General features: G+C 34.2%; 1 protein-coding gene across 1 annotated transcript; it reads right to left on the bottom strand.

Moving 5' to 3' along the window:
* Positions 1–646: 646 nt before the first annotated feature.
* Positions 647–13,000, bottom strand: podxl (podocalyxin-like). The gene is made up of 6 exons (XM_051107797.1): positions 12,582–13,000; positions 4,769–5,248; positions 4,294–4,442; positions 3,133–3,244; positions 2,804–3,015; positions 647–2,666 (listed from the first exon to the last, which is right to left on the bottom strand). Exons 1-6 carry the CDS (start codon positions 12,610–12,612, stop codon positions 2,472–2,474), a joined length of 1,179 nt encoding a protein of 392 aa, XP_050963754.1. The 5' UTR covers positions 12,613–13,000; the 3' UTR covers positions 647–2,471.
* Positions 13,001–13,781: the final 781 nt, after the last annotated feature.

The raw sequence follows: 13,781 nt of genomic DNA, 5'->3' as shown, positions 1-13,781 counted from the left end.
ATGCTTTAAACTGATCAAAAGTGATAATAAAGACATTTGTAATGTGTAAAGAGATTTATATTTCAGATAAATGCTTTTCTTCTGAACTTTCTATTCATCAAAGAAACCTGAAAAAAAGTCTACTCATTATTATGTTTTCAACATAATAATGTTTTTTTTTGAGCAGCAAATCAAAATATTATAATTATTTCTGAAGGATCATGTGACGCTGGAGACTGGAGTAATGATGCTAAAAATTCAGCTTTGAAGTCACAGAAATATATTGCATTTTAAAATATATTCAAATAGAAAAGTTATTTTAATTAGTAAAAAACTACAATTTTACAGTTTTTGCTGTAACTTTAGATCAAGTAAATGCAAGCTCGGTGAGCAAAAGACACTTCTTTAAAAAAAAAATTAAATCCTACTGTTTAAAAACTTTTGACTGGTAGTTTAGACATGTAAAAAAGCATTGCAATTGTAGTAAAGTTATTAATTTTACAATATTACTTTTTTGTCACATTGTATTACCTTAAAAAAAAAAACCCTTTTTTCAAAACCATTCACAAATTTTAGTAGAGAGTGCATTTTGTACAGTAGTTTATGCATTTTGTTATAATTTATGATGAAGTGCCTCAACATGCTATGGCCACTACCTAAAAAAACACACTTTAGAAAAAAACTTTATTTATATTAGAAATCATGGCCATCCCCATCCAATCTGACAGAGATGAAGCTTCCAGTGTATCAGACCCCTGTCGTTTGCACACAGCAGCAAACTGACTTCAGAATACAGAATACAACTATAAATTCAACCTTAATACTTTGGTGGGAGTACAACAGCTAAACGGAGACAGTAGTGAATCCCTTATATTGAAAACTTGTGTAGTGCATGCAAATACAATTTAAAAAAAAATATTTTGGTGAAATCAACATTAAAACAATTAAATAAAACATCCCCAAACAAAAAGGTGATCAGTGTACTAAACTGAAAATTCTGATTAAAGACAATGACGCGTTACGATTTTATACCTGTAACTATTTAAGTGATCCATGTTGGATTTAGTGTCAAATGTTTCAGGTTGACAAAACCGAAAACCTTCATACTGGCATGATTACCAAGACGGACATTAGTGGAGCAGATCTGCCAATCATGGGGGTCACATAGTTTTGACCCATAGTCTAATTTGCCAGGATGAATTAACCATTGGTCAAAGTGTAATTTGGTGCTTATTAGTGTTAATCTTCCCTAAACAGAAAGCAAACTAATTATGGAAGAAGCATACAAATAAGCATTATATACAAGCGCAACAATTACATTCCTCTCAAGAAATAATACAAGGTTCCAGAGTCTTTTGTGGGTATCAAAAACTCATGGGAAAAGCAATGGAAATATCTATAGTAATATAATTTATGCTCAGTTTTATCAGGTAGAAACAACTTTGTGTGTGTTCTTTCGATAACATGATTTTTAAATATCAAATTAAATATCAACAGAAACTGTGAACCTGAATCCTGAATAGATCACTAAATATACATAAGATTTTTAATGTTTGTTTTTTAAAGAAGTCTCTTCTGCTGCTTTTTATTTGTGATAAATACTGATCTTTGGATCTTTCTATTCATCAAAGAATCCTGAAAAAAAGTTTTAAATACTGATGATAACAAAGAATGTTTCTTGAACAGCAGATCATTAGAATGATTTCTGAAGGATCATGTGACACTGAAGACTGGAGTAATGACGCTGAAAATTCAGCTTTAAAATCACATGAATAAATTGCATTTTAAAATATTTTCAAATAGTACAAACATTTCAAAATGTTACTGTTTTTGCTGTACTTCGGATCAAATACATGTTTCAGTGAGCAGAAGAAACTTCTTTGAAAAGCATTAAAAATCTTACTGTTGACTGGTAGTGTGTGCATGTACTTAAAACTTAAACCTGATTTTGCTTGACTGTATCTTAAGGCATCATAAGGCACATTCTCAGTAAAATTGATGTCTTATTTTGGCCATATTCTAAGGCAGCTTCACATTTAGAGAATGTGGTCCCAAAATGCATCGCAGTGAGGAAAAACGTCCCAAGATGGTGAGCAAAATCTAACTTTTTTTTTCATTCAAGACTCAAAATTGGACCAAATCTGTTTTAAGTTAAAAATAGGCTATTTTCCCTAATATTTTTTATATATTTTATGTATATCCAACTGAAACTATTGGTTTTGAAACAATCTAAGTGTGCTGAAGAAAAGTTAAGGCACAAAGAGAGGCCATAGATTGTTCAATGACACAATTCCCCCTGCTGATTTTCTGCTATTTCTAGAACATACTTGACATTTAGCTACCTAATTACAGCATATACACCTGGGCACCAAATGAAACCATTGTCGTTTGATAGTCTTTGTCAATCTCTGCTTTCTCTACATTCTGGCTGGTCCCAGTCTGCCGTTAGGAGAGCAGCAGGTTTCCCTCTTCAGACGGTTCGTCCCATGCCATTACAAGTGAGTGTCTTCTTCATCAGGTATCTCCTCTTTCAGCAGGTTGTCTATGGGGACGATCCAACTGTCGTTGAACTCCCCATTCAATGTAGGTTTCTTCTCTTGCATCTCCGGCTGTACCTCCATCACCTCCAGTGTGGGATTGTCATGATATCCGTTCTCCACCGTCTGCAGCTCTTCCGTCAGGTGTTGCTGCCGAGGTAAAAGTACATGTTGGGATGTTAAACAGCCTTGAACATTCATCATTCGTAGATGAATTTATTGAAAGTAGGGTCTGAATTAAGCAATGTGGGTCTGCGGGCATCTTTGTGTTTAGAATTGAGCATTACCTGGTTCTTCCTGTAGGATCTGCGGTGATAAGTGCAGTATGCAGCAAAGCAGCACAGAATGAACACCAAAGCGCCACAAGAAGCCAAGATGGCGATCAACGTGTCTGGTATTGTGTCTTTGTTTGCATCATCTTTCTGCGAAGTATTATTGTCTGTAACTCCACTATTTGGTGTCTGAGTATTGCAGATATCTGATTTTATATCATGTTTGACTGTAAATGGAAAAAGATGTGAAAGTTATTAAAGATAACCAAACAAGTTATACAAGCACTGAATTAGTGGTTCCTAAGAGGCTTTAATCAGTTTGGAAGCCGTGACATTTCCCTCACCATCTACTGTTATTGTTACAGTTAGTGTTTTGCCTTGATCGCCACAATGCACCGTGCAATTTCCTTTAACCATCTTACGCAGCATCTCACAGGCTTTATGTTCGAAGCTCATCTGTGTGAACAAAATAAATATTAAAATATTAGATTTTGTGACAATTTCAACTTTCTTAGTTAAAATTCCAATCAAAGGTTTTTGAGCAGTAAGATTTGTAGTGTTTTTTATACAAATATTTTTACTACTTAAAATAACTGTTTTCTATTTGAATATATTTTAAGATGTAATTTATTCCTGTGATCAAAGCAAAATTTTCAGCATCATTACTCCAGTCTTCATTGTCACATGGTCCTTTAGAAATCATTCTGATATGCTTATTTGCTGTTTAAGAAACATTTTTTATTATTATTGTCAGTATTTAAAACAGTTGAGTGCAATTTTTTAGGATTCTTTGATGAATAGAAAAATACAAAGATCATCCTTTTTCTGAAATAAAAAGCATTTGTAACATTATGCACTATACCTTTAAATAGCTTAAAGTCAGTATTTTTTATTTATTTTTTTTTGAGAAAGAAATTACAAAAATTAATACTTTTATTTCGCAAGGATGCTTTAAACTGATCAAAAGTGATGATGAAGACATTTATAATGTCACAAAAGATTTCGATTTCAGCTAAATGCTGTTCTTCTGAACTTTTTTATTCATCAGAGAAACCTGAAAAAATTCTACTCAGCTGTTTTCAACAAAAAATGTAAAATGATAAAAAATGATAAAAATTCAGCTTTGAAATCACAGGAATAAATTTTAAAATATAGTCAAATAGAAAACAGTTATTTTAAATAGTAAAAATATTTCACATTTTTACTGTTTTTGCTGTAGTTTGGATCAAATAAATGCAGGCTTGGTGAGCAGAAGAGACATCTTTTAAAAAAAAATTGACTGGTAGTGTATGTCTCTCGATTTGGATTTGTCTTGCGCTATATCTTGCAATCCTGAGAAAAAAATCAGAATTGTAAGATATAAAGGAAATAAGTCTCAATTTTAAGGTAAGTCACAATTACCTTTTTTGTTTGTCATTGTGTGGCGGAAACAGGCTTCCTTAGATTTGTGACGTTTAACTTTAAAAAACATGAATGCTGGTATTTTACATTAAAGTTACATTTACATTTTGGGGAGGAGAGGTGCCTTCATCATTTCGAGGGCCTGGAGATAAGCGTGTTGTGATCGTGGCAGTAGTACTTTGTGCTTTTGTTGTCCCAACACTTTGAGAACCCATAGATTCAGAGCCTGGAGATGATGTGAATGATGATGTAGCTGAAAAGTAACATGAAAAGGAGACACTTTTTAATAGTTCAAACTAAAATTACTTTCTATCATCCTTTGCTTGCCCTTTTGTCATTCTGAACTCATTTGTATTGCTTCCGTGGAACACAGCAGGATATATTTTGAAGACTCGATGCATATAGTGACCGTGAGTTGGTCTTCAACAGTGCTGCTTTTTGTGTTCAGTGGAAGAAATTAAGTCATACAAGTTTGGAATGACATGAAGGTGAGTAAATTATCACAGAATTTTCTTGTATTTCCATTAAAATATTCAAGTGTTGTTGATGTTGTGCACTAAAGTGAACCATGCAACTCACAACTTCTGGCAACATCTGGTGTCGGTGTAGGCGGGAGTTGGGTGGTGCCACTTTTTGTAGTAATAGTGGTTGGAGTTTTATTTAAGTTGGTGGTAACTTGGTTGGTTTCGGATGTGATGAGAGGTGTAGATGAAGTTTGAGGACTGTCCTTAGAGGCTGTAGGAACAGTGCTTGCACTGAATGTGGTGGGTTGAAATTGGGTTTTACTGGTTGGGTTAGTGGTTGTTTCTTGATGAGCTGATGTTAAAAATTGGGTAGTCGGAGCTGTTGAAGTGGCTTCAAAGGTGGGTTGAGTAGTGAGTATAGTTAAATCCTGTGAGGAGCGTGTAGTGGCAGGTGTAATAGACTCCAATGAGGTGGTTGTAGGGGTATCCGTTTGGGTGGAAGAAGTGTCGGGTTTAGTGGAACCGAATGTGGTGAGAGAACTATTGGTCACTGGACTGTCATCAACATTGCACTGCATGCCATGCAGGAGGGCGCCTAAGAAGAACAAGGAAAACAGACAGTTAACAAAGAATGTAACAATATACTGGTTTGCAGACTCAGGTCTGTGCAGTTGCTATAACGCAGCATTTTTGGTACACAGTAGCAGTGCTGGAAACTTTGAATATAATAGAATATTATTGAAAAATCTATTTTTTCAGCATTTTTGTGTATTTGAACTCTTTCCAACAATGACTGTAGGATTTTGAGATCCATCTTTTCACACTGAGGACAACTGAGGGACTCATATGCAACTATTACAGAAGGTTCAAACACTCACTGATGCTCCAGAAGAAAATAAAAAAAGATGCATCAAGAGCAAAGGGGGGGAAACTTTTGAACGTAATGAGGATGTGCACATTTTTCTTATTTTGCCTAAATATTATATCTTTTTAATTTAGTACTACCCTCAGAAGCTACAGAAGATACTTACATGTTCCCCAGAAGACAAAATAATTTAAATTTACCCTGATCTTCAAATTCAAAAAACCAAAAAAGCATAATGCATGATGTTAATGGATCATGTTTCCTTCTGAAACATCAGTGAGCGTTTGAACCTTCTGTAATAGTTGCATATGAGTCCCTCAGTTGTCCTCAGTGTGAAAAGATGGATCTCAAAATCATACAGTCATTGTTGGAAAGAGTTCAAATACACAAAAATGATGAAAAACCAAAGAATTTGTGGGACATGAAGGATTTTTCTGAAGAACAGCAGGCAGTTTAACTGTTCAGGACAAACAAAGGTCTCATTAACACCTATCACTAAACAAAAAACACAGCTGTGGATCATTCAGGTTACAACACAGTATTAAAAATCAAGTGTATGAAAACTTTTGAACAGTGTCATTTATAAATTCAACTATTATTTTCTCCTGTGGACTATATGTAAATGTCTTTTATGAGAAATATCTTATTCAAGTCAGTGCTAAAAAAAATAACATGCATTTTGTATGAACTCTTTTATTTTGGTCAAATAATTAACATTTTGCAGATTCTGCAAGGTGTATGTAAATGTTTGACTTCAAATGTGGAGCAGTTTCCTTTCTCCTTTCGGTATCAAACAACCTTCGAAAAACAAACATGTTGTTAATTTTCATTGCTAAATCTGTTACTATTCCCAACCAGCTTGATGAATTCTGTCAATCTGTGATTTTATATTTTATTTTGTCTTTATGCGCCTCAATATATGCACCTATTATGTCTTGAAGTCACATCATAGTGGGAGTTTATCTCTGTTTTTAGTGAGCTGGACAGGACACTCCATACAATAACTTAGGAAGTAACACACCTAGTCTTATGGGTGGAACCACAGATGCCAAAACAATGGTGTCCAAATCTGCTTCATAGTCTCTTGAGGCTTAAAACAATAGCCTTTCCTTAACTTGCGGCTCTTAAGTTCATAATTATATATTTGGAAATTGACAGATTTCTAGCTACTGACCTGAGCAATAATCAGAGTTAAATTGCTTTGCTAATATTTTACAAATTAAATCCTGTGACAAAAAAGAAAGACAAACCAAATATACGCAGATAACTCTTTTAAAACATTGCTTGCAGATTCTAGACAGATTGGCCATTTGGATTGTTTTTTTTTTAATCGGTTGCTGTCCGAAATACTGTCCGAATACTGTCCAAACTAAATAGTTTGTGAGATTAGAAAAAGAATATTCTGGTGCTGTCAAACAATTATTCACGATTAATCGCATCCAAAATAAAAGTTTTTGTTTGCATAATATATATCTGTGTATCTATGTATCTGTAAATACACACATACAGTATATATTTTGAAAATATTTACATGTATTTATATTCATATAATTTAAATGATATACAAATATATTTAATATATAAACATAACATATTTTTCTTAAATATATACATGCATGTGTGCATATATATATATATATATATATATATATATATATATATATATATACATATATATATATAATAAATTTACAATGTGCACACACATATATTATGTAAACAAAAACTTATTTTGGATGCGATTAATCACAATTAATCGTTTGACAAAACTAGTGTATTCCAAACCATAGTATTTCAGGTAGATTTTTTTAAGTGTGGATCCGTGCACACTCTAACAATCCTTTGCACTTTGATAAAGGATTAGGTTCAGAACGACAAATGCAAATAAAAAACGTTAAAAACTACAAACATGGCGAATGCACGCAACCAACAGTTAAGTACAGAGGTTTAGATAAAGAGATCTGAGTTACTAATAACCTGGTAAAAATATTGTTTTAATGCTATCTGTAATATTTATTTAATCTGCAACAACATGAGCTTTTATAAACATCCGTTTGGACATTAACTTGTAAATACATAATTATACAACAAACATGAGCAGAGTTCTCTGCATGAAAGACCCATGCCTGGCAGACCAACATGCTTCATTTTTTTCTCTCCAATATGGTAAGAAGTTCAAATAAATGAAATTTGGAGGATGTAAACTGTGACGAGATGATTGCCAGTTTACAGTGACAGGGTGCTTGCAACTATGCAAAAGAGCAGATAGTATGTCCCAAAGCTTGCCTACTCAAAAATGTACTTTTTCTTCACCAAAAGTCTGCATGCTTTAAGGACGTAGTACAAGTAGGCAAATTGGTATGCAACATTTATGTAAGTAACTTTAACTCCTACATTTACACAATTAATTTCCGCTATTGGTGTAGTTACTAATGCTTTTTACCAGAACTGGCCACCCAGGATGAAGATCTTGTAAAATTTTGACCCAGTTGGATGTCAGAACAATCAGTAGTGGTTGTTGTAGAAACAGGGCATTGTGGCTGTCAGGATGGGGGGCAGTGATGAGAGGCTGTTTATTTTGGTTGGTAAGCCAGTGTTGTCTTTCATTTAGCTCTCTGCATAATCACCATCTTATCACATAGCCTTGTGTCTCCAAAAATATGGCAACTGCTAATCAGCAGAACTACCTATCACTGCTCCAGACCTAAATTAAGGCTTTTTGCTGCACTCCACTGGCCCTTGTTTTTAAGAATCCAATGAATTAGCATGAAATTCATTATAGTTGAGTTTAAAATGCACATTTATATGAGTAATGGAAAGTGTTAGGTGTTTTGACTCTTGGTGTCTTTAATCATCACCCTGTGGTTTCCATTAGTTCCATCGTTTAGGATTGACCCTCGTTGACCCTGCTGTCAGTTCCAGCCTGTTTATTACCCACTGACAGGGCTGCTGGTCGTAACACTATCACTATGTTTGGAGAAAACGCAGACATTTCACCTGCGTAGATACATCGTACTCATGGGTAACCCCTCACAGAGGCATGTGATTCGCTCTTATATCTGTCCTGCAGATTCCCAGACTCTTACTGAAATTCTGGAGGTATCATTTCAGCAGTCCCAGATAACTCAACTCACTAGTCTTAAAGACTGGGATCAGATGAAATGTAGGTGTATTTGTAGTCTAAAATATTGTCTTTTTCTTCTGTGCTCATTCATTTTGTCTCTCAGGATTGTTGTGAGAATGTTGGTTGGAAATCTAGTTTGAAATGAACATGATTCGAAAGGGCACTTTTGTGGCCAGGAGTGTTTTTAAGGGCATTAACAAAGTTGTAAATTATTCCTTAATTGCCTCTTAAGGATTAATAAAGTTGTATTATATTGTATTGTACTAATTTCTTTGAATAGGACGTGCACACCCTCAGTCTACCACCCCCCTCCCCAGTTGTTTGCAGGACCTCTTTGGGCCCCTAGCTTGCCCCCTCTCCCTATGATGGTGTCCTATTCAGGGGTAAGTGAACAGGCCCATTGGCCCAACGGGAGGGGGGCGGGGAAGATGGGGTTTGGGGGCTCCTTTATGGAGCTGAGTCACAACTAACCCCCTCTATTGAGGTGAGGAGAGAGACAGTGAATATAAAAATGCACACAATGAATGAAAGACGGACAGAAGAAAGGAAGGAGGAGTCTTGAGGGCTGGACAAGGTCAGCAAGCATTTATGTGCCTGACTCAAAACGCATTCCTCATGAAACACACTATCAGATGTCATTATAGCATACTAATAGAACTGTATCAAGGTTTTTGAGAACTAAATACTTAGATTGTAAAGTATCAAAGGCTGAAGTGCCACATGCTTTTTTTATTTAGGAATAAAATGTTTTTGAATAATGATAAGCTGATTTAAACTCATCTGCTGAAGAATGTGTGAGATATATATATATATATTTCTCATGGTAAGAGAGACTAGCTACTAATAGTGCAAACTCTCCATGATAAAGTGAAGGTACAGACAAAAAGGGGAGGCCAGGTTAGAGGTTGGATCAGAGAAGGGAGTTAAAGACCGTGGTAGTGCCAGTTGCAGACGTTATACATAATAAGCAGACAGAAGGGCCATCTTTGCAATCTCAAGATACGGAGACCAGTCTGTCCCTGCCTTTGCCTTACGCATCTCCCGTATAAATATTAGACACTCCCACATTAAACAGGGAATTACATTACTTGGTGCCACATTAAGACCTCCAGTTGGAGTTTTGTGGCTTTTAGTCCATGAATAGTTCCTAATAGTTTGAGGCCATTATGCTACTTGGGTCAAAATAAAGTTTTGGCTACACTTTTTGGGAAAACTGGTGAAACCTACTGATGGCTCAAAATGCACTCATTGGTGTTTCTGAATATGTTTCTCCCCTTAATACTATCTGCAAATAATTAATAGTTTTTTGTTTAATATAAATTAATTTTGTTCAGCAAGGGTGCATTCAATTAATCAAAGGTGACAGTACAGACTTTTACATTGTCACATAATATTTGTTTTAAATAAATTCTGTTCTTTTAATTAAAATATTCTGAAAGTATTAAGAACTATTATTAATAATTAAGCACCAAATCAGCATATTAAACTGATTTCTGAAGGATCATGTCTCTAATTTTTTTTTACAGAATTGTGATTAGAAATTGACTTTTCTCAGAATTGCAGAATTTGTTCAAATTTTGACTTTTTTGTCAGTTTATATCTGGCAATTTTGACTATATAACACGCAATTGTAAATTATTAAGTCAGAATTGTGAGATACAAACTCACATTTGCAAAAAAAAAAAGTCAGAATTACATGTTGTTATCTCACAATTATGACTTTATTTTTATTATGAGTTTATATCACACAATTCTAAGAGTCTAAAAGTCTAAAAGTCTGGTGTTGAAAATTTTATTAAGTGCCGGAAATTTGCTTTCATGAGGTTTATTTCCAGAATTTGATTTACGTTATTACATTTTTTTTTTTTCATTATTTTTATTATTGTTGTACAAAATTACTCATACCGTGATTTAGGAATTTTTTGGATCACTGGATTCCAGTTCATAGCTGTAATGCAAACTAAACTGGCTATTTAAAAAGGGACAAGCCCTACACTATACCCCACCCAGACTTCCTGTGCAAATAGGAAACACCTCAACACAGGACAGAAAACCATGCATATCGCTTTTCATGGGATCTTTAAAAACCATGGTTAAACACTACACGCCCTAAAGTTTCTCATCCACTCATATACTGTAAATGAGTGTTTAATTCCTTATATAATCTCTTTTGGATCATTTGGCTGAGAAGATGTAGCAAGACAGGGAGAGCAAGAGGAACATAGCAGAGGAGAGAGGAAATAAGTGCCACACCTTGCCTGGGAACAGGGATGTTGACAAGAACACTTTCCTACCCATTGTTCTGCACTTTTCTCAAGCCCTGTGTAAGATGGCTCTGTCAGGCTGCATCCAGACCAGAGCATTGCCAAAGCATACTTTGTTGTGGTCAGTTTGTTTTGGCTGATTTCAGTGTTCAGGCTTTCTTGACAGTAGAGGATGGAGGAAATCTTATGCAACACAAGGAAGCCCTCAAAACTCAGGTTTATCAACACAAGGAGCCTTTGTAAATATTCGGATACAGGCCTGAATTCTATCAAGGTTAAAGTTCAGTAAAGCTAAGAATACAACATCCTCACTACAAGAAAGCCTTGAATGCAATTTCAAACAATCAGACCTTTATAAATATTCAGATTCTAACCTTAAAATTTAGAAAAGCTGAGATTACAACATCCTCAAATGCAATTTCAAACAATTAATCACCCCTAGAAAAGGCTGACTGACACCAAATTAAGTCGAAAATGCTTATGATGCTTTTTAACAAGGTCAGCTAAACAAAACACGAGCGCTTTTCTAATGACTGTCAGGCTGATGTCTGGACAGGCAGGTGCACTGCACTGATAATTAAAAAATAACAGTCCTCCCTCACATCCCTCTTGAGTTGAGACGCACTTCATCTGTAATTGTGTCACTGTTTGTAATTTCAGCAAAGCAGCTGGCAGAAATGTTGAGTGGCACAGATGCTGCACTTCCCAGAGCTCTTTGCAGTAGTTTCTGCATGTGGTCAGGTGCGGTTACATGAATAGCCATGGCTGTCAGCAAAATGTTCCTTGTTTTATGATAAACAGTCATTAACATCAGATTAGTAGCTGGTGAAAATTCAAATATGAATTCATTAAAGTTTACCAATATAACAGTTTTAATGCTTAATGGATCATTAGTCTATTTCGTCAGAGTCATAAAATGTCAGAAAAAGACAACCCAGCTAACAAAAAAAGTCTTTTAAGAACGTTTCGCTAATGTTCCCATTAAGTTAATTATGTACTTACTTTTTGTTATGTGAATGTTAAAGTGGAAATTCCAATTTAGAATTTTTCGAACATTATGAAAATTTACTTTCGAATGTTGCCTGAATGTTCTAAAAACTTTTTAATGTTAAATGTTTTAACAAAACGTTCCATACAAATAACGCGTTTGGCTTTTGTGCTGACGTTTTGAGAACATTATCGACCAGATATAACTCGAAGAATGTTTGTTCAGAAAAAGTTCTTTGTTAGCTGGTAAGTGTTTGACATAAATTAATATGTATTTTTATGTAGTTAAAAAAAAAAAAAAACCCACTACGCCTTTATAAACATTACAAATATTTCCCCTTGCAAATTTGAATTTCTAATACAATATTGTTTATTTTTTGACTCATTAATAAGCTTGTCTAAATAATCGGCACTTCTGTGTGAGCTAAATGTTAAAGTAGGACCTGAAAAGTCTTATCACTATTCTTGCTAGAGGAAACTGAATAAAAAGGTTTAAAACGGTGAATGAGTTTAAATGTTTAAATTTCAACATTTAAACACGTTCTGAAATCAGAATAAGTTTGAATTATGAACCGAAAATAAGCTAATCTATAACCTGTATATCACGATATATTGATTAATTGTGAGAAATATTTAAATTTCTTTAACATTTAAGCACCACAGTTAGCGCATGTAAACGCAAACTCACCTACTACAATGATTGTCCATGTGATTGCCATTTTAAGTGTGTCCGTTTGATGCTCGCTCCTCCGAGTTCAGTGACTTGAGAAAAAGTTTTGAATGCAAACGTGGAGACCCCGATCGGTTCCGCTTATCGTCTTGAGTTTGAATCTGAACTTTTATTGCAGCTGGTATAATCTTAAAGCCAAGAGGAGTGCTTTTGTTTGCGCTGCTGCTTCTCTGCGGCTTTACCCCACCCTGAGGGTCCGGGGATTTGGGGGGCAAAGTTTTGGTAGGTTTCCTTGGCTGCGCGGATTGTGATGTATTGAATCGTCTGGAGTGACGTGCTGTGCTGCTGCTGCTGCTGTTGTCACGCTTGTACGGCGGATCTCTGAGCAGGTCTGAGATGTATGAGCTCACGCAGGGGGGACCCAGTACAGAGAGGGCTGGGCAGACGCAGGACTAGCCCATGAACAATACTGTCGAGTTATGTCTAGCATCATGCGTTTCTTAATATTTAAGGGTGTGTCCAATATAATAATAATATTAATCATCATCATCATATGGTTACGTTTAGAACAATTATTACGTTACGTTTATAGTAATTCATACGTTTATTTATTTATGATTATTATTAATAAATAAAACCCTTCTTTGTCATATAGTAAAATATGATACATAATATATAGTTTCTACCAATTGTATTGCATACAGTTGTATTGCATATAATGTTATAATAGTTAATAATATAATAAAATATTGTTGTTCATGGGCTAGACCCATGAATAATATTGACTAATTTAGTTATATCTGAAATCATACCTCACTGTTTTTAATCCTGATCTATCATTAATTCAAGATCCTGAACTTTTCTGCGTTTCTAAATATTTAATGGTGTTGTCAACATAATTATTATATAAATATTAATAATAATTATAATAAATATTAATAATAATTATAATAATGTTATTATTATTAATAACAGCAACAATAATAATAATTATTTTTATATAAATATTTTTTTTGTAAAAAAATAAATAAAATCGTATATTGCATATTATATCACTAATATACTATTACTAATATTAAATAATTTGTAAATAATAAATATTTTCTTCCTCATAGTAATGATGATAATAATTTCAAAATAGTAAATGTTAATATTTTGATGATATATTTTAATAATGTATATATTAATATTATGTAATAATAATAATAATTATTATTA

This window comes from Labeo rohita, chromosome 4 (assembly GCF_022985175.1).
Source record: "Labeo rohita strain BAU-BD-2019 chromosome 4, IGBB_LRoh.1.0, whole genome shotgun sequence".
Lineage (NCBI taxonomy): Eukaryota > Metazoa > Chordata > Actinopteri > Cypriniformes > Cyprinidae > Labeo > Labeo rohita.
This window is presented reverse-complemented; position numbering and strand designations above follow the sequence as displayed.